The following is a 26,772-nucleotide window of genomic DNA, read 5'->3' on the forward strand; positions in this document are numbered from 1 at the left end:
GGGTTGACCTAGTTCAGCTCGAAGAAGAAGGCTTAGAGCTGTACCTAGGATTCCAGCTCATGCACCAAATAGTAGGTATAGAGTCCCAATGTCCTTATGGTTTGTTGAAAAGAGTCAACGGTTGATGAGCATAGGTAGAGATAGAGAGAAGGGAAGGGTAAAGTGGCTGAGTAAGCATTAGGCTGTAAACCTAAAGACAGGGGTCTAGTCCTCCTTTGACCAGCCCGGAGGTGATTTTCACATTGAATTGCAAGTTCAAAGGAGCAGCTTTAAAAGTTTCTGCCGGGGCTTCTCCCGCCTTTTTTCCCTGCGGCGGGAGAAGTGGATCAAAGCCAGTTGATTAGGGTATTTAGCTGTTCACTAAATTTTTGTGGGTTCGAGTCCCGTTGATCTAGTGAGGGCTTAGCTTAATGAAAGTAATTGATTTGCGTTCAATTGATGCAGAGTAGGTGTTTGCAGTCCTTATGTACTTCAGAAATTAAGTATTTACACTTACTAAGGGCTTTGAAGGCTCTTGGTCTTGTTTAACCTAAATTTCTAGTGGATAGCCAAAATTAGGGCGGAGGCTGGTAGTAAAAGGGTAGAGGCAATGACGAGTGGGGGAATAAGGAGTGTAGGTTTTGTGTTTTCGAATTGCCATATTATTTTTGTGTTGTTGGATGTAGGAAATAGTGTTAGGGAGATGGTATAGATTAGGCGTATAGAGAAATACGGGTTAAGCAGAGTTCTGATAATTATGATAGAGGGGATGAGAAAGTGATTGTTTATTGTGAGTTCTTGAACAGTAATTCATGTAGGTACGAAGCCGGTTAGAGGGGGTAAGCCCCCTAGGGATAGGAGGGTGGATGCTCTTAGTGGTGCTAGACAGGTTGATTTGTTTCAGGTGTGGGATAGTATGAGGGTGGTGGTGTTTGAGTTTAGGTTGAGGGTCAGGAATATGGTAGTTGTTAGGGTGATGTCTATGGTGAAGTAAAGAATTGTGATAGTTGGGTTATATACTAGTGTTCTTATTATTCAGCCTATGTGAGTGATTGAAGAATATCCTAGGATTTTGCGTAATTGTGTTCGGTTGAGACCTCCTCAGCTGCCTACTGTGATAGATAGGGTAGAGGGAGTTAGGAGGATATGGGTGTTGATTGATGGGTGAATTTGGTATATGATTGAGATGGGGGCTAGTATTTGCCATGTAAGGAGGAGTAGGCCAGAAGTTAGGGATGTTCCTTGGGTAACTTCTGGGACTCCAAAGTGGAAGGGGGCTATTCCTAGTTTGATGGCAAGGGCAGCCCAGTGCAGAACACGGTGGTGGTGCTTTCGGTGGGGGTGGGGGTGGGGGTGGGGGTGGGGGTGGTGTGTTTGGGTGTGTGGGTGTGTGGTTGTGTGGGTGTCTTGGGGTGTGTGTGCGTTTGCGCGGGCGCGCGCGCGCGCGCTGTGTTGGGGAGTGGGGTGGGGGATCAAGCGGGGGTCGGGTGGTGGAAAAGCGTGAGAGCTCTGCCGGGGCTGCTCCCAGAGCCTTGGCCGCTGCCCGCACGGCCGCGCATGCGCAGTAGACGGTCCCCCTCCTGGAACCTGGGCCGGCTCTGGAATCCCCGGGATGGATGCTCAGTTCTCCTCGGTGTGGAGTCTCCGGCCGCCGCCGCCGCGCCCAGACCGGGAAGGCAGGAATGCCAGGCTGGTCAGCCCGGAGGGAAAACAGGCCTCTCCACACCGAGCCAGGTGCTCACCGCGAAAGGGAGGCCACCGCCCCGCCCCCGATCCCGTCCCCAACCCCGCGTCCTAAAGCTCCTCCAGCAGAGCCCGGTACTCCTCGTCGCTGAGGAGTAGCGGTTCCAGCAAAGCGGGCTCTCCCACGTCCTGCAGCTCCGTCGGGGCCTCCGTTTCCAGCAAAGGTTGCCCCTGCTGCAGAAACTCGGGGGTCTCCAGGAGCTCATCCAGCAGGCTGCAGGGGAGTGCAGACGAGCGCCCAGGCTCCTGGAGCGGCGGGGAGGGCGCCCGGATGGCTTGCATCTGCTCCTGCCCCGCGGAGGCCTCCGGGGGCGCGGGCCCCGGAGGTGGAGCTGCCCCGACTTGGGGCTCCCACGCCGCCCCGGCGACCTGGGGCCCCTGGCCCCAGCCCCACCACGGACTCCCCTGGGACGTGGGCGGCGCCAGCACACCCTGGCCCTGCGGCTCAGCTCCAGCGGGCCCAGGCTGTCCCACCGAGCAAGGGCCCGGCAGGCTGTGGTGCTGCGGGTCCCGATCCCCCCGCCATTGGCTCGGGCGCGGAGGCCACCCCCGGGGAGTCTGAGGGTGGGAGAGCGCCCCTTCCGGAGTCGCCAGGGCAGCGTAGGAAAAATCCCAATCCCCGCCTGCCGGGGCGGGATGGGAGATCCCTGCTGCCTGCGCAGCCTGGCTGGGCTGCAGCGGGGCGACGGCCCCTGCTCCCTGGCCCACGAAAGCCCCCGGTGGGAGAGTCCAGGGCGCGCAGGGCACGTGGGGGGCGGGAAGCCCCGTTCCCCACGCCCCGGTGTGGGTGAAGGCGACCGGCGAGGGAGCGGGGGGACACCCGCCGGGGGCCGCGTCGCCCGGGCCGCCTGCGTGCGCCGGTGCCCCGCCACCCTGGCCTGGGTGCCTGGCCCTCCGGTTCTGAAACCAAATCTGAATCCGGGACTCCGGGAGGCCCGTCTCTCTGGCCAGTTCTTCCCGGGTGGCGATGCCTGGAAAGCGATCCTGCTGGAAGGCTCGCAGGAGCAGGGCGGTCTGGGACCGGGTGACGGCGGTCCGCTTTCGCCTGCCTTCTTGCGGGCCGCGTTTCCCGGGCCAGGGCCGAGATTCCCGCCGGTGCTGCCTCAGCTGGCGCGATCTCTCGTTCTGAAACCAAATCTGGACCCTGGGCTCCGGAATGCCGATGGCCTGGGCCAGCTCTTCCCTGGTGGCGATGCCCGGGTACGGGTTCCGCTCAAAGCAGGCTCGCAGGGCCTCCCTCTGGCTCGGGGTCCAAACGAGTCTCCTTCGCCGTCCTCGTCCTCGGGCTCCCGCCGGGAGGGCGCCGTCGCCGGGTGTCGGGAGAGCCATCGCGGGGAGACCTGGCCGGAATTTCGCGGACAGACACGGGCAGAGAGAGGCCGGCGGGCTCCAGTGCCCCTCAGTCGGCCCGTGCACGGCGAGCAGGTCCGGCCAGGAGGCCGGCCCAGCCGGCCAGCGGCCCTTATAAAGGCCCACAGGCTCCGCCCCTTCAGGAATGCCGGAGGAGCCCAGGGCAAGCCCGCCCTCGGAAGCCGGGACCCACAGGGCCCAGGTCACTGTGGCCTGGGTATGGGTGGGGCCGGAGAAGCCCCGGAAGTGGGGAGTGGGGTGGGGGGAGTGGTTGATGATTTTTAGGATTGGGTTGGATTTGCGTAGTGGAATCATGGGTGCTTTTGTAGTTGAGGTACAACGATGGTTTTTCGTATCATTGGTTATGGTTGGAGTCCATATGGAAGCAATGACATATGTTTTATCGACATTAAGTGTATTATTGGTTATGGGGTTTGTAGGTTTTTCTCCTAAGCCCTCTCCTATTTATGGGGGTTTAGCGTTAATTGTTAGTGGTGTGATTGGTTGTGTGATTATTTTCAATTATGGGGGGGCTTATATGGGTTTAATGATATTTTTAGTTTATCTGGGGGGTATAATACTTGTCTTTGGTTATACTACAGCAATGGCCATTGAAGAGTATCCTGAGACATGGGGCTCAGGGCTTGAGGTTCTAGGGGGTCCTTTGGTAGGATTAATGATGGAGGTAGGGCTGGTTTTATGGGTTTTAAGTTTGGATGAAGAAGTGGTGGTGGTTAATTTCAATAATATGGGTAACTGGCTGATTTTTGAGGGGGAGGGGTCGGGGTTAATTCGAGGTGACTGTATTGGTGCGGGTGCCTTGTATGATTACGGGCGTTGGTTAGCGGTGGTTGCTGGTTGAACATTGTTTGTTGGTGTATACATTGTGATTGAGATTACTCGGGGTAATAGGTTATATTATTAGAAGTAGGGTCAGGATAGGGGGGATGAGGAAAGAGAGGAAGTAGAGTTTGATTATGCCTCTCTGGGTGGTTACAGTTGTGGAAGCGGTAATATGTGTTTGTGAGATTATTTCGGGTATAGATTTTTCTAGCCATGTTGAGTCTAATAAGAGGAGGGCTAAGTTTTGACTTATAAGTAGGTTTTGCTAGGGGATCATACGGTGAACTGTGGTGGGGAAGTATCCTAGTATGTTGGAGAATTTGAGTATTTGTGATGGGTTTTTCACTTTTAGTTTGTTGGTTATAAGGGCGAGGTCTAGGGCTGTTAGGAAACCGAGAGCAGTTGCGTCTAGGGCTGAGAGTTTGAGATAGAAGGGTGTTGTTGGCTGGGGGAGTGAGGTAGGGGGGATATTACTGGTGATAAGGAATCCCGTGATTATACTGCCTATTTAATTGGGTTTAGTAGGGCGGGGTTGTTTTCGTTGATGTTTATTAGGGCTGGGAAGCGGGGTTGTCCTGTTAGGGTAAGGAGAATGGTTCGAGTACTGTAGGCGCTTGTTAGGGAGGTGGCGATGAGAGTAATAAATAGGGCTCAGGCGTTGGTATACGACGTATTTGTGGCTTCGATAATGAGATCTTTGGAGTAGGAGCCTGTGAGGAAAGGCATTCCTGTGAGTGCTAGGTTGCCAATAACTAGGGAAGTTGAGGTGAGGGGCAGTGTTTTAAACAGACCTCCTATTTTTCGAATGTCCTGTTCGTTGTTTAGGTTATGAATAATGGATCCGGAGCACATAAAAAGTACAGCTTTGAAGAAGGCATGGGTGCAGATATGTAGGAATGCTAGGTATGGTTGGTTAATACCAATGGTGACTATTATTAGGCCTAGTTGACTTGAGGTAGGGAAGGCCACGATTTTTTAAATATCGTGTTGTGTGAGGGCACAGATGGCTCTGAATAGAGTAGTAATGGCTCCCAGGCATAATGTGAGGTTTTGGATTAGTGTATAGTTTTCTATCAAAGGGTGGAAACGGATGAGTAGGAATACTCCGGCAACAACTATGGTGCTGGAGTGAAGTAGAGCTGAGACTGGAGTTGGGCCTTCTATGGCAGAGGGCAGTCGGGGTGAAGGCCAAATTGGGCTGATTTTCCTGTTGCTGCTAGGAGAAGGCCTATTAGTGGAAGGAGGTTTGAGTTGGAGTTTAGGGCTAATATCTGTTGAAAGCCTCATGAGTTGTAATGCAGGAGGAATCGTGTCACAGCTAGGATAAGACCAATGTCGCCAATACGGTTGTATAGGACTGCTTGGATGGCTGCTGTGTTGGCGTCCGCTCGAGCGTGTCATCAGCTAATTAGGAGGAAGGATATTAATTCCTACGCCTTCCCAACCGATGAAGAGTTGGAAAAGGTTGTTAGCAGTAACTGGAATTAGTATGGCAGCGAGGAAGATAAGGAGATATTTGAAGAGTTGGTTAATGTTTGGATCTGAGCTTATGTACCATAGCGAGGATTCTATAATGGATCAGGTGATGAACAGTGCGATTGGAATAAATATTATGGAAAAGTAATCTAGTTTAAAGCTTAGTGTTAGATCTAATGTCTGGGCTGTTATTCAATGTCAACTTCACATGGTTGTTTCTTGGTTGAAGAAAATGTAGAAAGTTGTTGGAAGAAGGCTAGTAATAAAAGCATATGTTACAGTTGTTTTTACATAATTTGGATATGAGCGTGTTTTGTCAGGGTTGATGAGGGTGGCAAAAAATGGAAGAGTTAGGGAGGCGAGGGTTGTTGTTATAACAGGGGTACACACGATTGTTACTTTTATTTGGAGTTGCACCAATGTTTTTGGCTCCTAAGGCCAATGGATAGCTGTTAGTTATCCTTTAAAAGTTGAGAAAGCCGTAATTTTAAGTACGGAGGCATGGATTAGCAGCCCTTGCAGGTTCTCTCGGTAAATAAGAAGTGATAAGCTTCCATAGTTAGGTTCACAATCTAATGTTTTGATTAAACTATATTTACAGGGAGCAAACCCTAGAATGATATTGGGGTTGAGGGATAGAAGAATGATTGGAGCGAGGTGTATAAATACGAACGTATTTTCTCGTGTGAAGGGGGGTTTTATGTTGATTATATGATGTGTAAGTGTTCCTCGCTGCATTGTGATGAACATGTGGAGAGAGTAGAGGGCTGTAATTAGTATGTTGAGTCCTGTTAGTACAATAGTCATATGGGATCAGGAAAATGAGGCTGCGATTACAAAGAGCTCACCTAGTAGGTTGATAGTGGGGGGTAGGGCAAGATTAGTAAGGTTTGCTGTGAACCATCTAAAGGTTATTAATGGGAGTAGGGTTTGAAGTCCTCGGGACAGTAGTAGGATACGGCTGTGGGTACGTTCATAGTCTGAGTTAGCTAGGCAGAAATAGATGGAGGAGGTGAGTCCATGGGCAATTATAAGGATAAAATTATGATGAATGCATGGGCCGTTACAATAACGTTGTAAATATGGTCGTTACCTAGTAGATTGCCGGGTTGACCTAGTTCAGCTCGAAGAAGAAGGCTTAGAGCTGTACCTAGGATTCCAGCTCATGCACCAAATAGTAGGTATAGAGTCCCAATGTCCTTATGGTTTGTTGAAAAGAGTCAACGGTTGATGAGCATAGGTAGAGATAGAGAGAAGGGAAGGGTAAAGTGGCTGAGTAAGCATTAGGCTGTAAACCTAAAGACAGGGGTCTAGTCCTCCTTTGACCAGCCCGGAGGTGATTTTCACATTGAATTGCAAGTTCAAAGGAGCAGCTTTAAAAGTTTCTGCCGGGGCTTCTCCCGCCTTTTTTCCCTGCGGCGGGAGAAGTGGATCAAAGCCAGTTGATTAGGGTATTTAGCTGTTCACTAAATTTTTGTGGGTTCGAGTCCCGTTGATCTAGTGAGGGCTTAGCTTAATGAAAGTAATTGATTTGCGTTCAATTGATGCAGAGTAGGTGTTTGCAGTCCTTATGTACTTCAGAAATTAAGTATTTACACTTACTAAGGGCTTTGAAGGCTCTTGGTCTTGTTTAACCTAAATTTCTAGTGGATAGCCAAAATTAGGGCGGAGGTTGGTAGTAAAAGGGTAGAGGCAATGACGAGTGGGGGAATAAGGAGTGTAGGTTTTGTGTTTTCGAATTGCCATATTATTTTTGTGTTGTTGGATGTAGGAAATAGTGTTAGGGAGATGGTATAGATTAGGCGTATAGAGAAATACGGGTTAAGCAGAGTTCTGATAATTATGATAGAGGGGATGAGAAAGTGATTGTTTATTGTGAGTTCTTGAACGGTAATTCATGTAGGTAGGAAGCCGGTTAGAGGGGGTAAGCCCCCTAGGGATAGGAGGGTGGATGCTCTTAGTGGTGCTAGACAGGTTGATTTGTTTCAGGTGTGGGATAGTATGAGGGTGGTGGTGTTTGAGTTTAGGTTGAGGGTCAGGAATATGGTAGTTGTTAGGATGATGTCTATGGTGAAGTAAAGAATTGTGATAGTTGGGTTATATACTAGTGTTCTTATTATTCAGCCTATGTGAGTGATTGAAGAATATCCTAGGATTTTGCGTAATTGTGTTCGGTTGAGACCTCCTCAGCTGCCTACTGTGATAGATAGGGTAGAGGGAGTTAGGAGGATATGGGTGTTGATTGATGGGTGAATTTGGTATATGATTGAGATGGGGCCTAGTATTTGCCATGTAAGGAGGAGTAGGCCAGAAGTTAGGGATGTTCCTTGGGTAACTTCTGGGACTCCAAAGTGGAAGGGGGCTATTCCTAGTTTGATGGCAAGGGCAGCCCAGTGCAGAACACGGTGGTGGTGCTTTCGGTGGGGGTGGGGGTGGGGGTGGGGGTGGTGTGTTTGGGTGTGTGGGTGTGTGGTTGTGTGGGTGTCTTGGGGTGTGTGTGCGTGTGCGCGGGCGCGCGCGCGCGCGCTGTGTTGGGGAGTGGGGTGGGGGATCAAGCGGGGGTCGGGTGGTGGAAAAGCGTGAGAGCTCTGCCGGGGCTGCTCCCAGAGCCTTGGCCGCTGCCCGCACGGCCGCGCATGCGCAGTAGACGGTCCCCCTCCTGGAACCTGGGCCGGCTCTGGAATCCCCGGGATGGATGCTCAGTTCTCCTCGGTGTGGAGTCTCCGGCCGCCGCCGCCGCGCCCAGACCGGGAAGGCAGGAATGCCAGGCTGGTCAGCCCGGAGGGAAAACAGGCCTCTCCACACCGAGCCAGGTGCTCACCGCGAAAGGGAGGCCACCGCCCCGCCCCCGATCCCGTCCCCAACCCCGCGTCCTAAAGCTCCTCCAGCAGAGCCCGGTACTCCTCGTCGCTGAGGAGTAGCGGTTCCAGCAAAGCGGGCTCTCCCACGTCCTGCAGCTCCGTCGGGGCCTCCGTTTCCAGCAAAGGTTGCCCCTGCTGCAGAAACTCGGGGGTCTCCAGGAGCTCATCCAGCAGGCTGCAGGGGAGTGCAGACGAGCGCCCAGGCTCCTGGAGCGGCGGGGAGGGCGCCCGGATGGCTTGCATCTGCTCCTGCCCCGCGGAGGCCTCCGGGGGCGCGGGCCCCGGAGGTGGAGCTGCCCCGACTTGGGGCTCCCACGCCGCCCCGGCGACCTGGGGCCCCTGGCCCCAGCCCCACCACGGACTCCCCTGGGACGTGGGCGGCGCCAGCACACCCTGGCCCTGCGGCTCAGCTCCAGCGGGCCCAGGCTGTCCCACCGAGCAAGGGCCCGGCAGGCTGTGGTGCTGCGGGTCCCGATCCCCCCGCCATTGGCTCGGGCGCGGAGGCCACCCCCGGGGAGTCTGAGGGTGGGAGAGCGCCCCTTCCGGAGTCGCCAGGGCAGCGTAGGAAAAATCCCAATCCCCGCCTGCCGGGGCGGGATGGGAGATCCCTGCTGCCTGCGCAGCCTGGCTGGGCTGCAGCGGGGCGACGGCCCCTGCTCCCTGGCCCACGAAAGCCCCCGGTGGGAGGGTCCAGGGCGCGCAGGGCACGTGGGGGGCGGGAAGCCCCGTTCCCCACGCCCCGGTGTGGGTGGAGGCGACCGGCGAGGGAGCGGGGGGACACCCGCCGGGGGCCGCGTCGCCCGGGCCGCCTGCGTGCGCCGGTGCCCCGCCACCCTGGCCTGGGTGCCTGGCCCTCCGGTTCTGAAACCAAATCTGAATCCGGGACTCCGGGAGGCCCGTCTCTCTGGCCAGTTCTTCCCGGGTGGCGATGCCTGGAAAGCGATCCTGCTGGAAGGCTCGCAGGAGCAGGGCGGTCTGGGACCGGGTGACGGCGGTCCGCTTTCGCCTGCCTTCTTGCGGGCCGCGTTTCCCGGGCCAGGGCCGAGATTCCCGCCGGTGCTGCCTCAGCTGGCGCGATCTCTCGTTCTGAAACCAAATCTGGACCCTGGGCTCCGGAATGCCGATGGCCTGGGCCAGCTCTTCCCTGGTGGCGATGCCCGGGTACGGGTTCCGCTCAAAGCAGGCTCGCAGGGCCTCCCTCTGGCTCGGGGTCCAAACGAGTCTCCTTCGCCGTCCTCGTCCTCGGGCTCCCGCCGGGAGGGCGCCGTCGCCGGGTGTCGGGAGAGCCATCGCGGGGAGACCTGGCCGGAATTTCGCGGACAGACACGGGCAGAGAGAGGCCGGCGGGCTCCAGTGCCCCTCAGTCGGCCCGTGCACGGCGAGCAGGTCCGGCCAGGAGGCCGGCCCAGCCGGCCAGCGGCCCTTATAAAGGCCCACAGGCTCCGCCCCTTCAGGAATGCCGGAGGAGCCCAGGGCAAGCCCGCCCTCGGAAGCCGGGACCCACAGGGCCCAGGTCACTGTGGCCTGGGTATGGGTGGGGCCGGAGAAGCCCCGGAAGTGGGGAGTGGGGTGGGGGGAGTGGTTGATGATTTTTAGGATTGGGTTGGATTTGCGTAGTGGAATCATGGGTGCTTTTGTAGTTGAGGTACAACGATGGTTTTTCGTATCATTGGTTATGGTTGGAGTCCATATGGAAGCAATGACATATGTTTTATCGACATTAAGTGTATTATTGGTTATGGGGTTTGTAGGTTTTTCTCCTAAGCCCTCTCCTATTTATGGGGGTTTAGCGTTAATTGTTAGTGGTGTGATTGGTTGTGTGATTATTTTCAATTATGGGGGGGCTTATATGGGTTTAATGATATTTTTAGTTTATCTGGGGGGTATAATAGTTGTCTTTGGTTATACTACAGCAATGGCCATTGAAGAGTATCCTGAGACATGGGGCTCAGGGCTTGAGGTTCTAGGGGGTCCTTTGGTAGGATTAATGATGGAGGTAGGGCTGGTTTTATGGGTTTTAAGTTTGGATGAAGAAGTGGTGGTGGTTAATTTCAATAATATGGGTAACTGGGTGATTTTTGAGGGGGAGGGGTCGGGGTTAATTCGAGGTGACTGTATTGGTGCGGGTGCCTTGTATGATTACGGGCGTTGGTTAGCGGTGGTTGCTGGTTGAACATTGTTTGTTGGTGTATACATTGTGATTGAGATTACTCGGGGTAATAGGTTATATTATTAGAAGTAGGGTCAGGATAGGGGGGATGAGGAAAGAGAGGAAGTAGAGTTTGATTATGCCTCTCTGGGTGGTTACAGTTGTGGAAGCGGTAATATGTGTTTGTGAGATTATTTCGGGTATAGATTTTTCTAGCCATGTTGAGTCTAATAAGAGGAGGGCTAAGTTTTGACTTATAAGTAGGTTTTGCTAGGGGATCATACGGTGAACTGTGGTGGGGAAGTATCCTAGTATGTTGGAGAATTTGAGTATTTGTGATGGGTTTTTCACTTTTAGTTTGTTGGTTATAAGGGCGAGGTCTAGGGCTGTTAGGAAACCGAGAGCAGTTGCGTCTAGGGCTGAGAGTTTGAGATAGAAGGGTGTTGTTGGCTGGGGGAGTGAGGTAGGGGGGATATTACTGGTGATAAGGAATCCCGTGATTATACTGCCTATTTAATTGGGTTTAGTAGGGCGGGGTTGTTTTCGTTGATGTTTATTAGGGCTGGGAAGCGGGGTTGTCCTGTTAGGGTAAGGAGAATGGTTCGAGTACTGTAGGCGCTTGTTAGGGAGGTGGCGATGAGAGTAATAAATAGGGCTCAGGCGTTGGTATACGACGTATTTGTGGCTTCGATAATGAGATCTTTGGAGTAGGAGCCTGTGAGGAAAGGTATTCCTGTGAGTGCTAGGTTGCCAATAACTAGGGAAGTTGAGGTGAGGGGCAGTGTTTTAAACAGACCTCCTATTTTTCGAATGTCCTGTTCGTTGTTTAGGTTATGAATAATGGATCCGGAGCACATAAAAAGTACAGCTTTGAAGAAGGCATGGGTGCAGATGTGTAGGAATGCTAGGTATGGTTGGTTAATACCAATGGTGACTATTATTAGGCCTAGTTGACTTGAGGTAGGGAAGGCCACGATTTTTTAAATATCGTGTTGTGTGAGGGCACAGATGGCTCTGAATAGAGTAGTAATGGCTCCCAGGCATAATGTGAGGTTTTGGATTAGTGTATAGTTTTCTATCAAAGGGTGGAAACGGATGAGTAGGAATACTCCGGCAACAACTATGGTGCTGGAGTGAAGTAGAGCTGAGACTGGAGTTGGGCCTTCTATGGCAGAGGGCAGTCGGGGTGAAGGCCAAATTGGGCTGATTTTCCTGTTGCTGCTAGGAGAAGGCCTATTAGTGGAAGGAGGTTTGAGTTGGAGTTTAGGGCTAATATCTGTTGAAAGCCTCATGAGTTGTAATGCAGGAGGAATCGTGTCATAGCTAGGATAAGACCAATGTCGCCAATACGGTTGTATAGGACTGCTTGGATGGCTGCTGTGTTGGCGTCCGCTCGAGCGTGTCATCAGCTAATTAGGAGGAAGGATATTAATTCCTACGCCTTCCCAACCGATGAAGAGTTGGAAAAGGTTGTTAGCAGTAACTGGAATTAGTATGGCAGCGAGGAAGATAAGGAGATATTTGAAGAGTTGGTTAATGTTTGGATCTGAGCTTATGTACCATAGCGAGGATTCTATAATGGATCAGGTGATGAACAGTGCGATTGGAATAAATATTATGGAAAAGTAATCTAGTTTAAAGCTTAGTGTTAGATCTAATGTCTGGGCTGTTATTCAATGTCAACTTCACATGGTTGTTTCTTGGTTGAAGAAAATGTAGAAAGTTGTTGGAAGAAGGCTAGTAATAAAAGCATATGTTACAGTTGTTTTTACATAATTTGGATATGAGCGTGTTTTGTCAGGGTTGATGAGGGTGGCAAAAATTGGAAGAGTTAGGGAGGCGAGGGTTGTTGTTATAACAGGGGTACACACGATTGTTACTTTTATTTGGAGTTGCACCAATGTTTTTGGCTCCTAAGGCCAATGGATAGCTGTTAGTTATCCTTTAAAAGTTGAGAAAGCCGTAATTTTAAGTACGGAGGCATGGATTAGCAGCCCTTGCAGGTTCTCTCGGTAAATAAGAAGTGATAAGCTTCCATAGTTAGGTTCACAATCTAATGTTTTGATTAAACTATATTTACAGGGAGCAAACCCTAGAATGATATTGGGGTTGAGGGATAGAAGAATGATTGGAGCGAGGTGTATAAATACGAACGTATTTTCTCGTGTGAAGGGGGGTTTTATGTTGATTATATGATGTGTAAGTGTTCCTCGCTGCATTGTGATGAACATGTGGAGAGAGTAGAGGGCTGTAATTAGTATGTTGAGTCCTGTTAGTACAATAGTCATATGGGATCAGGAAAATGAGGCTGCGATTACAAAGAGCTCACCTAGTAGGTTGATAGTGGGGGGTAGGGCAAGATTAGTAAGGTTTGCTGTGAACCATCTAAAGGTTATTAATGGGAGTAGGGTTTGAAGTCCTCGGGACAGTAGTAGGATACGGCTGTGGGTACGTTCATAGTCTGAGTTAGCTAGGCAGAAATAGATGGAGGAGGTGAGTCCATGGGCAATTATAAGGATAAAATTATGATGAATGCATGGGCCGTTACAATAACGTTGTAAATATGGTCGTTACCTAGTAGATTGCCGGGTTGACCTAGTTCAGCTCGAAGAAGAAGGCTTAGAGCTGTACCTAGGATTCCAGCTCATGCACCAAATAGTAGGTATAGAGTCCCAATGTCCTTATGGTTTGTTGAAAAGAGTCAACGGTTGATGAGCATAGGTAGAGATAGAGAGAAGGGAAGGGTAAAGTGGCTGAGTAAGCATTAGGCTGTAAACCTAAAGACAGGGGTCTAGTCCTCCTTTGACCAGCCCGGAGGTGATTTTCACATTGAATTGCAAGTTCAAAGGAGCAGCTTTAAAAGTTTCTGCCGGGGCTTCTCCCGCCTTTTTTCCCTGCGGCGGGAGAAGTGGATCAAAGCCAGTTGATTAGGGTATTTAGCTGTTCACTAAATTTTTGTGGGTTCGAGTCCCGTTGATCTAGTGAGGGCTTAGCTTAATGAAAGTAATTGATTTGCGTTCAATTGATGCAGAGTAGGTGTTTGCAGTCCTTATGTACTTCAGAAATTAAGTATTTACACTTACTAAGGGCTTTGAAGGCTCTTGGTCTTGTTTAACCTAAATTTCTAGTGGATAGCCAAAATTAGGGCGGAGGTTGGTAGTAAAAGGGTAGAGGCAATGACGAGTGGGGGAATAAGGAGTGTAGGTTTTGTGTTTTCGAATTGCCATATTATTTTTGTGTTGTTGGATGTAGGAAATAGTGTTAGGGAGATGGTATAGATTAGGCGTATAGAGAAATACGGGTTAAGCAGAGTTCTGATAATTATGATAGAGGGGATGAGAAAGTGATTGTTTATTGTGAGTTCTTGAACGGTAATTCATGTAGGTAGGAAGCCGGTTAGAGGGGGTAAGCCCCCTAGGGATAGGAGGGTGGATGCTCTTAGTGGTGCTAGACAGGTTGATTTGTTTCAGGTGTGGGATAGTATGAGGGTGGTGGTGTTTGAGTTTAGGTTGAGGGTCAGGAATATGGTAGTTGTTAGGATGATGTCTATGGTGAAGTAAAGAATTGTGATAGTTGGGTTATATACTAGTGTTCTTATTATTCAGCCTATGTGAGTGATTGAAGAATATCCTAGGATTTTGCGTAATTGTGTTCGGTTGAGACCTCCTCAGCTGCCTACTGTGATAGATAGGGTAGAGGGAGTTAGGAGGATATGGGTGTTGATTGATGGGTGAATTTGGTATATGATTGAGATGGGGCCTAGTATTTGCCATGTAAGGAGGAGTAGGCCAGAAGTTAGGGATGTTCCTTGGGTAACTTCTGGGACTCCAAAGTGGAAGGGGGCTATTCCTAGTTTGATGGCAAGGGCAGCCCAGTGCAGAACACGGTGGTGGTGCTTTCGGTGGGGGTGGGGGTGGGGGTGGGGGTGGTGTGTTTGGGTGTGTGGGTGTGTGGTTGTGTGGGTGTCTTGGGGTGTGTGTGCGTGTGCGCGGGCGCGCGCGCGCGCGCTGTGTTGGGGAGTGGGGTGGGGGATCAAGCGGGGGTCGGGTGGTGGAAAAGCGTGAGAGCTCTGCCGGGGCTGCTCCCAGAGCCTTGGCCGCTGCCCGCACGGCCGCGCATGCGCAGTAGACGGTCCCCCTCCTGGAACCTGGGCCGGCTCTGGAATCCCCGGGATGGATGCTCAGTTCTCCTCGGTGTGGAGTCTCCGGCCGCCGCCGCCGCGCCCAGACCGGGAAGGCAGGAATGCCAGGCTGGTCAGCCCGGAGGGAAAACAGGCCTCTCCACACCGAGCCAGGTGCTCACCGCGAAAGGGAGGCCACCGCCCCGCCCCCGATCCCGTCCCCAACCCCGCGTCCTAAAGCTCCTCCAGCAGAGCCCGGTACTCCTCGTCGCTGAGGAGTAGCGGTTCCAGCAAAGCGGGCTCTCCCACGTCCTGCAGCTCCGTCGGGGCCTCCGTTTCCAGCAAAGGTTGCCCCTGCTGCAGAAACTCGGGGGTCTCCAGGAGCTCATCCAGCAGGCTGCAGGGGAGTGCAGACGAGCGCCCAGGCTCCTGGAGCGGCGGGGAGGGCGCCCGGATGGCTTGCATCTGCTCCTGCCCCGCGGAGGCCTCCGGGGGCGCGGGCCCCGGAGGTGGAGCTGCCCCGACTTGGGGCTCCCACGCCGCCCCGGCGACCTGGGGCCCCTGGCCCCAGCCCCACCACGGACTCCCCTGGGACGTGGGCGGCGCCAGCACACCCTGGCCCTGCGGCTCAGCTCCAGCGGGCCCAGGCTGTCCCACCGAGCAAGGGCCCGGCAGGCTGTGGTGCTGCGGGTCCCGATCCCCCCGCCATTGGCTCGGGCGCGGAGGCCACCCCCGGGGAGTCTGAGGGTGGGAGAGCGCCCCTTCCGGAGTCGCCAGGGCAGCGTAGGAAAAATCCCAATCCCCGCCTGCCGGGGCGGGATGGGAGATCCCTGCTGCCTGCGCAGCCTGGCTGGGCTGCAGCGGGGCGACGGCCCCTGCTCCCTGGCCCACGAAAGCCCCCGGTGGGAGGGTCCAGGGCGCGCAGGGCACGTGGGGGGCGGGAAGCCCCGTTCCCCACGCCCCGGTGTGGGTGGAGGCGACCGGCGAGGGAGCGGGGGGACACCCGCCGGGGGCCGCGTCGCCCGGGCCGCCTGCGTGCGCCGGTGCCCCGCCACCCTGGCCTGGGTGCCTGGCCCTCCGGTTCTGAAACCAAATCTGAATCCGGGACTCCGGGAGGCCCGTCTCTCTGGCCAGTTCTTCCCGGGTGGCGATGCCTGGAAAGCGATCCTGCTGGAAGGCTCGCAGGAGCAGGGCGGTCTGGGACCGGGTGACGGCGGTCCGCTTTCGCCTGCCTTCTTGCGGGCCGCGTTTCCCGGGCCAGGGCCGAGATTCCCGCCGGTGCTGCCTCAGCTGGCGCGATCTCTCGTTCTGAAACCAAATCTGGACCCTGGGCTCCGGAATGCCGATGGCCTGGGCCAGCTCTTCCCTGGTGGCGATGCCCGGGTACGGGTTCCGCTCAAAGCAGGCTCGCAGGGCCTCCCTCTGGCTCGGGGTCCAAACGAGTCTCCTTCGCCGTCCTCGTCCTCGGGCTCCCGCCGGGAGGGCGCCGTCGCCGGGTGTCGGGAGAGCCATCGCGGGGAGACCTGGCCGGAATTTCGCGGACAGACACGGGCAGAGAGAGGCCGGCGGGCTCCAGTGCCCCTCAGTCGGCCCGTGCACGGCGAGCAGGTCCGGCCAGGAGGCCGGCCCAGCCGGCCAGCGGCCCTTATAAAGGCCCACAGGCTCCGCCCCTTCAGGAATGCCGGAGGAGCCCAGGGCAAGCCCGCCCTCGGAAGCCGGGACCCACAGGGCCCAGGTCACTGTGGCCTGGGTATGGGTGGGGCCGGAGAAGCCCCGGAAGTGGGGAGTGGGGTGGGGGGAGTGGTTGATGATTTTTAGGATTGGGTTGGATTTGCGTAGTGGAATCATGGGTGCTTTTGTAGTTGAGGTACAACGATGGTTTTTCGTATCATTGGTTATGGTTGGAGTCCATATGGAAGCAATGACATATGTTTTATCGACATTAAGTGTATTATTGGTTATGGGGTTTGTAGGTTTTTCTCCTAAGCCCTCTCCTATTTATGGGGGTTTAGCGTTAATTGTTAGTGGTGTGATTGGTTGTGTGATTATTTTCAATTATGGGGGGGCTTATATGGGTTTAATGATATTTTTAGTTTATCTGGGGGGTATAATAGTTGTCTTTGGTTATACTACAGCAATGGCCATTGAAGAGTATCCTGAGACATGGGGCTCAGGGCTTGAGGTTCTAGGGGGTCCTTTGGTAGGATTAATGATGGAGGTAGGGCTGGTTTTATGGGTTTTAAGTTTGGATGAAGAAGTGGTGGTGGTTAATTTCAATAATATGGGTAACTGGCTGATTTTTGAGGGGGAGGGGTCGGGGTTAATTCGAGGTGACTGTATTGGTGCGGGTGCCTTGTATGATTACGGGCGTTGGTTAGCGGTGGTTGCTGGTTGAACATTGTTTGTTGGTGTATACATTGTGATTGAGATTACTCGGGGTAATAGGTTATATTATTAGAAGTAGGGTCAGGATAGGGGGGATGAGGAAAGAGAGGAAGTAGAGTTTGATTATGCCTCTCTGGGTGGTTACAGTTGTGGAAGCGGTAATATGTGTTTGTGAGATTATTTCGGGTATAGATTTTTCTAGCCATGTTGAGTCTAATAAGAGGAGGGCTAAGTTTTGACTTATAAGTAGGTTTTGCTAGGGGATCATACGGTGAACTGTGGTGGGGAAGTATCCTAGTATGTTGGAGAATTTGAGTATTTGTGATGGGTTTTTCACTTTTAGTTTGTTGGTTATAAGGGCGAGGTCTAGGGCTGTTAGGAAACCGAGAGCAGTTGCGTCTAGGGCTGAGAGTTTGAGATAGAAGGGTGTTGTTGGCTGGGGGAGTGAGGTAGGGGGGATATTACTGGTGATAAGGAATCCCGTGATTATACTGCCTATTTAATTGGGTTTAGTAGGGCGGGGTTGTTTTCGTTGATGTTTATTAGGGCTGGGAAGCGGGGTTGTCCTGTTAGGGTAAGGAGAATGGTTCGAGTACTGTAGGCGCTTGTTAGGGAGGTGGCGATGAGAGTAATAAATAGGGCTCAGGCGTTGGTATACGACGTATTTGTGGCTTCGATAATGAGATCTTTGGAGTAGGAGCCTGTGAGGAAAGGCATTCCTGTGAGTGCTAGGTTGCCAATAACTAGGGAAGTTGAGGTGAGGGGCAGTGTTTTAAACAGACCTCCTATTTTTCGAATGTCCTGTTCGTTGTTTAGGTTATGAATAATGGATCCGGAGCACATAAAAAGTACAGCTTTGAAGAAGGCATGGGTGCAGATGTGTAGGAATGCTAGGTATGGTTGGTTAATACCAATGGTGACTATTATTAGGCCTAGTTGACTTGAGGTAGGGAAGGCCACGATTTTTTAAATATCGTGTTGTGTGAGGGCACAGATGGCTCTGAATAGAGTAGTAATGGCTCCCAGGCATAATGTGAGGTTTTGGATTAGTGTATAGTTTTCTATCAAAGGGTGGAAACGGATGAGTAGGAATACTCCGGCAACAACTATGGTGCTGGAGTGAAGTAGAGCTGAGACTGGAGTTGGGCCTTCTATGGCAGAGGGCAGTCGGGGTGAAGGCCAAATTGGGCTGATTTTCCTGTTGCTGCTAGGAGAAGGCCTATTAGTGGAAGGAGGTTTGAGTTGGAGTTTAGGGCTAATATCTGTTGAAAGCCTCATGAGTTGTAATGCAGGAGGAATCGTGTCATAGCTAGGATAAGACCAATGTCGCCAATACGGTTGTATAGGACTGCTTGGATGGCTGCTGTGTTGGCGTCCGCTCGAGCGTGTCATCAGCTAATTAGGAGGAAGGATATTAATTCCTACGCCTTCCCAACCGATGAAGAGTTGGAAAAGGTTGTTAGCAGTAACTGGAATTAGTATGGCAGCGAGGAAGATAAGGAGATATTTGAAGAGTTGGTTAATGTTTGGATCTGAGCTTATGTACCATAGCGAGGATTCTATAATGGATCAGGTGATGAACAGTGCGATTGGAATAAATATTATGGAAAAGTAATCTAGTTTAAAGCTTAGTGTTAGATCTAATGTCTGGGCTGTTATTCAATGTCAACTTCACATGGTTGTTTCTTGGTTGAAGAAAATGTAGAAAGTTGTTGGAAGAAGGCTAGTAATAAAAGCATATGTTACAGTTGTTTTTACATAATTTGGATATGAGCGTGTTTTGTCAGGGTTGATGAGGGTGGCAAAAAATGGAAGAGTTAGGGAGGCGAGGGTTGTTGTTATAACAGGGGTACACACGATTGTTACTTTTATTTGGAGTTGCACCAATGTTTTTGGCTCCTAAGGCCAATGGATAGCTGTTAGTTATCCTTTAAAAGTTGAGAAAGCCGTAATTTTAAGTACGGAGGCATGGATTAGCAGCCCTTGCAGGTTCTCTCGGTAAATAAGAAGTGATAAGCTTCCATAGTTAGGTTCACAATCTAATGTTTTGATTAAACTATATTTACAGGGAGCAAACCCTAGAATGATATTGGGGTTGAGGGATAGAAGAATGATTGGAGCGAGGTGTATAAATACGAACGTATTTTCTCGTGTGAAGGGGGGTTTTATGTTGATTATATGATGTGTAAGTGTTCCTCGCTGCATTGTGATGAACATGTGGAGAGAGTAGAGGGCTGTAATTAGTATGTTGAGTCCTGTTAGTACAATAGTCATATGGGATCAGGAAAATGAGGCTGCGATTACAAAGAGCTCACCTAGTAGGTTGATAGTGGGGGGTAGGGCAAGATTAGTAAGGTTTGCTGTGAACCATCTAAAGGTTATTAATGGGAGTAGGGTTTGAAGTCCTCGGGACAGTAGTAGGATACGGCTGTGGGTACGTTCATAGTCTGAGTTAGCTAGGCAGAAATAGATGGAGGAGGTGAGTCCATGGGCAATTATAAGGATAAAATTATGATGAATGCATGGGCCGTTACAATAACGTTGTAAATATGGTCGTTACCTAGTAGATTGCCGGGTTGACCTAGTTCAGCTCGAAGAAGAAGGCTTAGAGCTGTACCTAGGATTCCAGCTCATGCACCAAATAGTAGGTATAGAGTCCCAATGTCCTTATGGTTTGTTGAAAAGAGTCAACGGTTGATGAGCATAGGTAGAGATAGAGAGAAGGGAAGGGTAAAGTGGCTGAGTAAGCATTAGGCTGTAAACCTAAAGACAGGGGTCTAGTCCTCCTTTGACCAGCCCGGAGGTGATTTTCACATTGAATTGCAAGTTCAAAGGAGCAGCTTTAAAAGTTTCTGCCGGGGCTTCTCCCGCCTTTTTTCCCTGCGGCGGGAGAAGTGGATCAAAGCCAGTTGATTAGGGTATTTAGCTGTTCACTAAATTTTTGTGGGTTCGAGTCCCGTTGATCTAGTGAGGGCTTAGCTTAATGAAAGTAATTGATTTGCGTTCAATTGATGCAGAGTAGGTGTTTGCAGTCCTTATGTACTTCAGAAATTAAGTATTTACACTTACTAAGGGCTTTGAAGGCTCTTGGTCTTGTTTAACCTAAATTTCTAGTGGATAGCCAAAATTAGGGCGGAGGTTGGTAGTAAAAGGGTAGAGGCAATGACGAGTGGGGGAATAAGGAGTGTAGGTTTTGTGTTTTCGAATTGCCATATTATTTTTGTGTTGTTGGATGTAGGAAATAGTGTTAGGGAGATGGTATAGATTAGGCGTATAGAGAAATACGGGTTAAGCAGAGTTCTGATAATTATGATAGAGGGGATGAGAAAGTGATTGTTTATTGTGAGTTCTTGAACGGTAATTCATGTAGGTAGGAAGCCGGTTAGAGGGGGTAAGCCCCCTAGGGATAGGAGGGTGGATGCTCTTAGTGGTGCTAGACAGGTTGATTTGTTTCAGGTGTGGGATAGTATGAGGGTGGTGGTGTTTGAGTTTAGGTTGAGGGTCAGGAATATGGTAGTTGTTAGGATGATGTCTATGGTGAAGTAAAGAATTGTGATAGTTGGGTTATATACTAGTGTTCTTATTATTCAGCCTATGTGAGTGATTGAAGAATATCCTAGGATTTTGCGTAATTGTGTTCGGTTGAGACCTCCTCAGCTGCCTACTGTGATAGATAGGGTAGAGGGAGTTAGGAGGATATGGGTGTTGATTGATGGGTGAATTTGGTATATGATTGAGATGGGGGCTAGTATTTGCCATGTAAGGAGGAGTAGGCCAGAAGTTAGGGATGTTCCTTGGGTAACTTCTGGGACTCCAAAGTGGAAGGGGGCTATTCCTAGTTTGATGGCAAGGGCAGCCCAGTGCAGAACACGGTGGTGGTGCTTTCGGTGGGGGTGGGGGTGGGGGTGGGGGTGGTGTGTTTGGGTGTGTGGGTGTGTGGTTGTGTGGGTGTCTTGGGGTGTGTGTGCGTGTGCGCGGGCGCGCGCGCGCGCGCTGTGTTGGGGAGTGGGGTGGGGGATCAAGCGGGGGTCGGGTGGTGGAAAAGCGTGAGAGCTCTGCCGGGGCTGCTCCCAGAGCCTTGGCCGCTGCCCGCACGGCCGCGCATGCGCAGTAGACGGTCCCCCTCCTGGAACCTGGGCCGGCTCTGGAATCCCCGGGATGGATGCTCAGTTCTCCTCGGTGTGGAGTCTCCGGCCGCCGCCGCCGCGCCCAGACCGGGAAGGCAGGAATGCCAGGCTGGTCAGCCCGGAGGGAAAACAGGCCTCTCCACACCGAGCCAGGTGCTCACCGCGAAAGGGAGGCCACCGCCCCGCCCCCGATCCCGTCCCCAACCCCGCGTCCTAAAGCTCCTCCAGCAGAGCCCGGTACTCCTCGTCGCTGAGGAGTAGCGGTTCCAGCAAAGCGGGCTCTCCCACGTCCTGCAGCTCCGTCGGGGCCTCCGTTTCCAGCAAAGGTTGCCCCTGCTGCAGAAACTCGGGGGTCTCCAGGAGCTCATCCAGCAGGCTGCAGGGGAGTGCAGACGAGCGCCCAGGCTCCTGGAGCGGCGGGGAGGGCGCCCGGATGGCTTGCATCTGCTCCTGCCCCGCGGAGGCCTCCGGGGGCGCGGGCCCCGGAGGTGGAGCTGCCCCGACTTGGGGCTCCCACGCCGCCCCGGCGACCTGGGGCCCCTGGCCCCAGCCCCACCACGGACTCCCCTGGGACGTGGGCGGCGCCAGCACACCCTGGCCCTGCGGCTCAGCTCCAGCGGGCCCAGGCTGTCCCACCGAGCAAGGGCCCGGCAGGCTGTGGTGCTGCGGGTCCCGATCCCCCCGCCATTGGCTCGGGCGCGGAGGCCACCCCCGGGGAGTCTGAGGGTGGGAGAGCGCCCCTTCCGGAGTCGCCAGGGCAGCGTAGGAAAAATCCCAATCCCCGCCTGCCGGGGCGGGATGGGAGATCCCTGCTGCCTGCGCAGCCTGGCTGGGCTGCAGCGGGGCGACGGCCCCTGCTCCCTGGCCCACGAAAGCCCCCGGTGGGAGAGTCCAGGGCGCGCAGGGCACGTGGGGGGCGGGAAGCCCCGTTCCCCACGCCCCGGTGTGGGTGGAGGCGACCGGCGAGGGAGCGGGGGGACACCCGCCGGGGGCCGCGTCGCCCGGGCCGCCTGCGTGCGCCGGTGCCCCGCCACCCTGGCCTGGGTGCCTGGCCCTCCGGTTCTGAAACCAAATCTGAATCCGGGACTCCGGGAGGCCCGTCTCTCTGGCCAGTTCTTCCCGGGTGGCGATGCCTGGAAAGCGATCCTGCTGGAAGGCTCGCAGGAGCAGGGCGGTCTGGGACCGGGTGACGGCGGTCCGCTTTCGCCTGCCTTCTTGCGGGCCGCGTTTCCCGGGCCAGGGCCGAGATTCCCGCCGGTGCTGCCTCAGCTGGCGCGATCTCTCGTTCTGAAACCAAATCTGGACCCTGGGCTCCGGAATGCCGATGGCCTGGGCCAGCTCTTCCCTGGTGGCGATGCCCGGGTACGGGTTCCGCTCAAAGCAGGCTCGCAGGGCCTCCCTCTGGCTCGGGGTCCAAACGAGTCTCCTTCGCCGTCCTCGTCCTCGGGCTCCCGCCGGGAGGGCGCCGTCGCCGGGTGTCGGGAGAGCCATCGCGGGGAGACCTGGCCGGAATTTCGCGGACAGACACGGGCAGAGAGAGGCCGGCGGGCTCCAGTGCCCCTCAGTCGGCCCGTGCACGGCGAGCAGGTCCGGCCAGGAGGCCGGCCCAGCCGGCCAGCGGCCCTTATAAAGGCCCACAGGCTCCGCCCCTTCAGGAATGCCGGAGGAGCCCAGGGCAAGCCCGCCCTCGGAAGCCGGGACCCACAGGGCCCAGGTCACTGTGGCCTGGGTATGGGTGGGGCCGGAGAAGCCCCGGAAGTGGGGAGTGGGGTGGGGGGAGTGGTTGATGATTTTTAGGATTGGGTTGGATTTGCGTAGTGGAATCATGGGTGCTTTTGTAGTTGAGGTACAACGATGGTTTTTCGTATCATTGGTTATGGTTGGAGTCCATATGGAAGCAATGACATATGTTTTATCAACATTAAGTGTATAATTGGTTATGGGGTTTGTAGGTTTTTCTCCTAAGCCCTCTCCTATTTATGGGGGTTTAGCGTTAATTGTTAGTGGTGTGATTGGTTGTGTGATTATTTTCAATTATGGGGGGGCTTATATGGGTTTAATGATATTTTTAGTTTATCTGGGGGGTATAATAGTTGTCTTTGGTTATACTACAGCAATGGCCATTGAAGAGTATCCTGAGACATGGGGCTCAGGGCTTGAGGTTCTAGGGGGTCCTTTGGTAGGATTAATGATGGAGGTAGGGCTGGTTTTATGGGTTTTAAGTTTGGATGAAGAAGTGGTGGTGGTTAATTTCAATAATATGGGTAACTGGGTGATTTTTGAGGGGGAGGGGTCGGGGTTAATTCGAGGTGACTGTATTGGTGCGGGTGCCTTGTATGATTACGGGCGTTGGTTAGCGGTGGTTGCTGGTTGAACATTGTTTGTTGGTGTATACATTGTGATTGAGATTACTCGGGGTAATAGGTTATATTATTAGAAGTAGGGTCAGGATAGGGGGGATGAGGAAAGAGAGGAAGTAGAGTTTGATTATGCCTCTCTGGGTGGTTACAGTTGTGGAAGCGGTAATATGTGTTTGTGAGATTATTTCGGGTATAGATTTTTCTAGCCATGTTGAGTCTAATAAGAGGAGGGCTAAGTTTTGACTTATAAGTAGGTTTTGCTAGGGGATCATACGGTGAACTGTGGTGGGGAAGTATCCTAGTATGTTGGAGAATTTGAGTATTTGTGATGGGTTTTTCACTTTTAGTTTGTTGGTTATAAGGGCGAGGTCTAGGGCTGTTAGGAAACCGAGAGCAGTTGCGTCTAGGGCTGAGAGTTTGAGATAGAAGGGTGTTGTTGGCTGGGGGAGTGAGGTAGGGGGGATATTACTGGTGATAAGGAATCCCGTGATTCTACTGCCTATTTAATTGGGTTTAGTAGGGCGGGGTTGTTTTCGTTGATGTTTATTAGGGCTGGGAAGCGGGGTTGTCCTGTTAGGGTAAGGAGAATGGTTCGAGTACTGTAGGCGCTTGTTAGGGAGGTGGCGATGAGAGTAATAAATAGGGCTCAGGCGTTGGTATACGACGTATTTGTGGCTTCGATAATGAGATCTTTGGAGTAGAAGCCTGTGAGGAAAGGCATTCCTGTGAGTGCTAGGTTGCCAATAACTAGGGAAGTTGAGGTGAGGGGCAGTGTTTTAAACAGACCTCCTATTTTTCGAATGTCCTGTTCGTTGTTTAGGTTATGAATAATGGATCCGGAGCACATAAAAAGTACAGCTTTGAAGAAGGCATGGGTGCAGATGTGTAGGAATGCTAGGTATGGTTGGTTAATACCAATGGTGACTATTATTAGGCCTAGTTGACTTGAGGTAGGGAAGGCCACGATTTTTTAAATATCGTGTTGTGTGAGGGCACAGATGGCTCTGAATAGAGTAGTAATGGCTCCCAGGCATAATGTGAGGTTTTGGATTAGTGTATAGTTTTCTATCAAAGGGTGGAAACGGATGAGTAGGAATACTCCGGCAACAACTATGGTGCTGGAGTGAAGTAGAGCTGAGACTGGAGTTGGGCCTTCTATGGCAGAGGGCAGTCGGGGTGAAGGCCAAATTGGGCTGATTTTCCTGTTGCTGCTAGGAGAAGGCCTATTAGTGGAAGGAGGTTTGAGTTGGAGTTTAGGGCTAATATCTGTTGAAAGCCTCATGAGTTGTAATGCAGGAGGAATCGTGTCATAGCTAGGATAAGACCAATGTCGCCAATACGGTTGTATAGGACTGCTTGGATGGCTGCTGTGTTGGCGTCCGCTCGAGCGTGTCATCAGCTAATTAGGAGGAAGGATATTAATTCCTACGCCTTCCCAACCGATGAAGAGTTGGAAAAGGTTGTTAGCAGTAACTGGAATTAGTATGGCAGCGAGGAAGATAAGGAGATATTTGAAGAGTTGGTTAATGTTTGGATCTGAGCTTATGTACCATAGCGAGGATTCTATAATGGATCAGGTGATGAACAGTGCGATTGGAATAAATATTATGGAAAAGTAATCTAGTTTAAAGCTTAGTGTTAGATCTAATGTCTGGGCTGTTATTCAATGTCAACTTCACATGGTTGTTTCTTGGTTGAAGAAAATGTAGAAAGTTGTTGGAAGAAGGCTAGTAATAAAAGCATATGTTACAGTTGTTTTTACATAATTTGGATATGAGCGTGTTTTGTCAGGGTTGATGAGGGTGGCAAAAATTGGAAGAGTTAGGGAGGCGAGGGTTGTTGTTATAACAGGGGTACACACGATTGTTACTTTTATTTGGAGTTGCACCAATGTTTTTGGCTCCTAAGGCCAATGGATAGCTGTTAGTTATCCTTTAAAAGTTGAGAAAGCCGTAATTTTAAGTACGGAGGCATGGATTAGCAGCCCTTGCAGGTTCTCTCGGTAAATAAGAAGTGATAAGCTTCCATAGTTAGGTTCACAATCTAATGTTTTGATTAAACTATATTTACAGGGAGCAAACCCTAGAATGATATTGGGGTTGAGGGATAGAAGAATGATTGGAGCGAGGTGTATAAATACGAACGTATTTTCTCGTGTGAAGGGGGGTTTTATGTTGATTATATGATGTGTAAGTGTTCCTCGCTGCATTGTGATGAACATGTGGAGAGAGTAGAGGGCTGTAATTAGTATGTTGAGTCCTGTTAGTACAATAGTCATATGGGATCAGGAAAATGAGGCTGCGATTACAAAGAGCTCACCTAGTAGGTTGATAGTGGGGGGTAGGGCAAGATTAGTAAGGTTTGCTGTGAACCATCTAAAGGTTATTAATGGGAGTAGGGTTTGAAGTCCTCGGGACAGTAGTAGGATACGGCTGTGGGTACGTTCATAGTCTGAGTTAGCTAGGCAGAAATAGATGGAGGAGGTGAGTCCATGGGCAATTATAAGGATAAAATTATGATGAATGCATGGGCCGTTACAATAACGTTGTAAATATGGTCGTTACCTAGTAGATTGCCGGGTTGACCTAGTTCAGCTCGAAGAAGAAGGCTTAGAGCTGTACCTAGGATTCCAGCTCATGCACCAAATAGTAGGTATAGAGTCCCAATGTCCTTATGGTTTGTTGAAAAGAGTCAACGGTTGATGAGCATAGGTAGAGATAGAGAGAAGGGAAGGGTAAAGTGGCTGAGTAAGCATTAGGCTGTAAACCTAAAGACAGGGGTCTAGTCCTCCTTTGACCAGCCCGGAGGTGATTTTCACATTGAATTGCAAGTTCAAAGGAGCAGCTTTAAAAGTTTCTGCCGGGGCTTCTCCCGCCTTTTTTCCCTGCGGCGGGAGAAGTGGATCAAAGCCAGTTGATTAGGGTATTTAGCTGTTCACTAAATTTTTGTGGGTTCGAGTCCCGTTGATCTAGTGAGGGCTTAGCTTAATGAAAGTAATTGATTTGCGTTCAATTGATGCAGAGTAGGTGTTTGCAGTCCTTATGTACTTCAGAAATTAAGTATTTACACTTACTAAGGGCTTTGAAGGCTCTTGGTCTTGTTTAACCTAAATTTCTAGTGGATAGCCAAAATTAGGGCGGAGGTTGGTAGTAAAAGGGTAGAGGCAATGACGAGTGGGGGAATAAGGAGTGTAGGTTTTGTGTTTTCGAATTGCCATATTATTTTTGTGTTGTTGGATGTAGGAAATAGTGTTAGGGAGATGGTATAGATTAGGCGTATAGAGAAATACGGGTTAAGCAGAGTTCTGATAATTATGATAGAGGGGATGAGAAAGTGATTGTTTATTGTGAGTTCTTGAACGGTAATTCATGTAGGTAGG

General features: G+C 51.7%; 4 protein-coding genes across 4 annotated transcripts; all 4 read right to left on the reverse strand.

Moving 5' to 3' along the window:
* Nucleotides 1-1,773: 1,773 nt before the first annotated feature.
* LOC135971193 (double homeobox protein 4C-like) lies at nucleotides 1,774-3,160 on the reverse strand. Its single transcript, XM_065546014.1, has one exon. It carries the CDS (start codon nucleotides 3,049-3,051, stop codon nucleotides 1,774-1,776), a length of 1,278 nt encoding a protein of 425 aa, XP_065402086.1. The 5' UTR covers nucleotides 3,052-3,160.
* A 5,104-nt stretch (nucleotides 3,161-8,264) lies between these two features.
* On the reverse strand, nucleotides 8,265-9,651 carry LOC135971538 (double homeobox protein 4C-like). Its single transcript, XM_073995085.1, has one exon. It carries the CDS (start codon nucleotides 9,540-9,542, stop codon nucleotides 8,265-8,267), a length of 1,278 nt encoding a protein of 425 aa, XP_073851186.1. The 5' UTR covers nucleotides 9,543-9,651.
* Nucleotides 9,652-14,755: 5,104 nt separating this feature from the next.
* LOC135971539 (double homeobox protein 4C-like) lies at nucleotides 14,756-16,142 on the reverse strand. Its single transcript, XM_073995086.1, has one exon. The coding sequence runs from the start codon at nucleotides 16,031-16,033 to the stop codon at nucleotides 14,756-14,758; it is 1,278 nt and encodes a 425-aa protein (XP_073851187.1). The 5' UTR covers nucleotides 16,034-16,142.
* Nucleotides 16,143-21,246: 5,104 nt separating this feature from the next.
* LOC135971540 (double homeobox protein 4C-like) lies at nucleotides 21,247-22,633 on the reverse strand. The gene has a single exon (XM_073995087.1). The coding sequence runs from the start codon at nucleotides 22,522-22,524 to the stop codon at nucleotides 21,247-21,249; it is 1,278 nt and encodes a 425-aa protein (XP_073851188.1). The 5' UTR covers nucleotides 22,525-22,633.
* Nucleotides 22,634-26,772: the final 4,139 nt, after the last annotated feature.

Source organism: Macaca fascicularis, chromosome 6, assembly GCF_037993035.2.
Source record: "Macaca fascicularis isolate 582-1 chromosome 6, T2T-MFA8v1.1".
NCBI classification, from domain to species: Eukaryota; Metazoa; Chordata; class Mammalia; order Primates; family Cercopithecidae; genus Macaca; species Macaca fascicularis.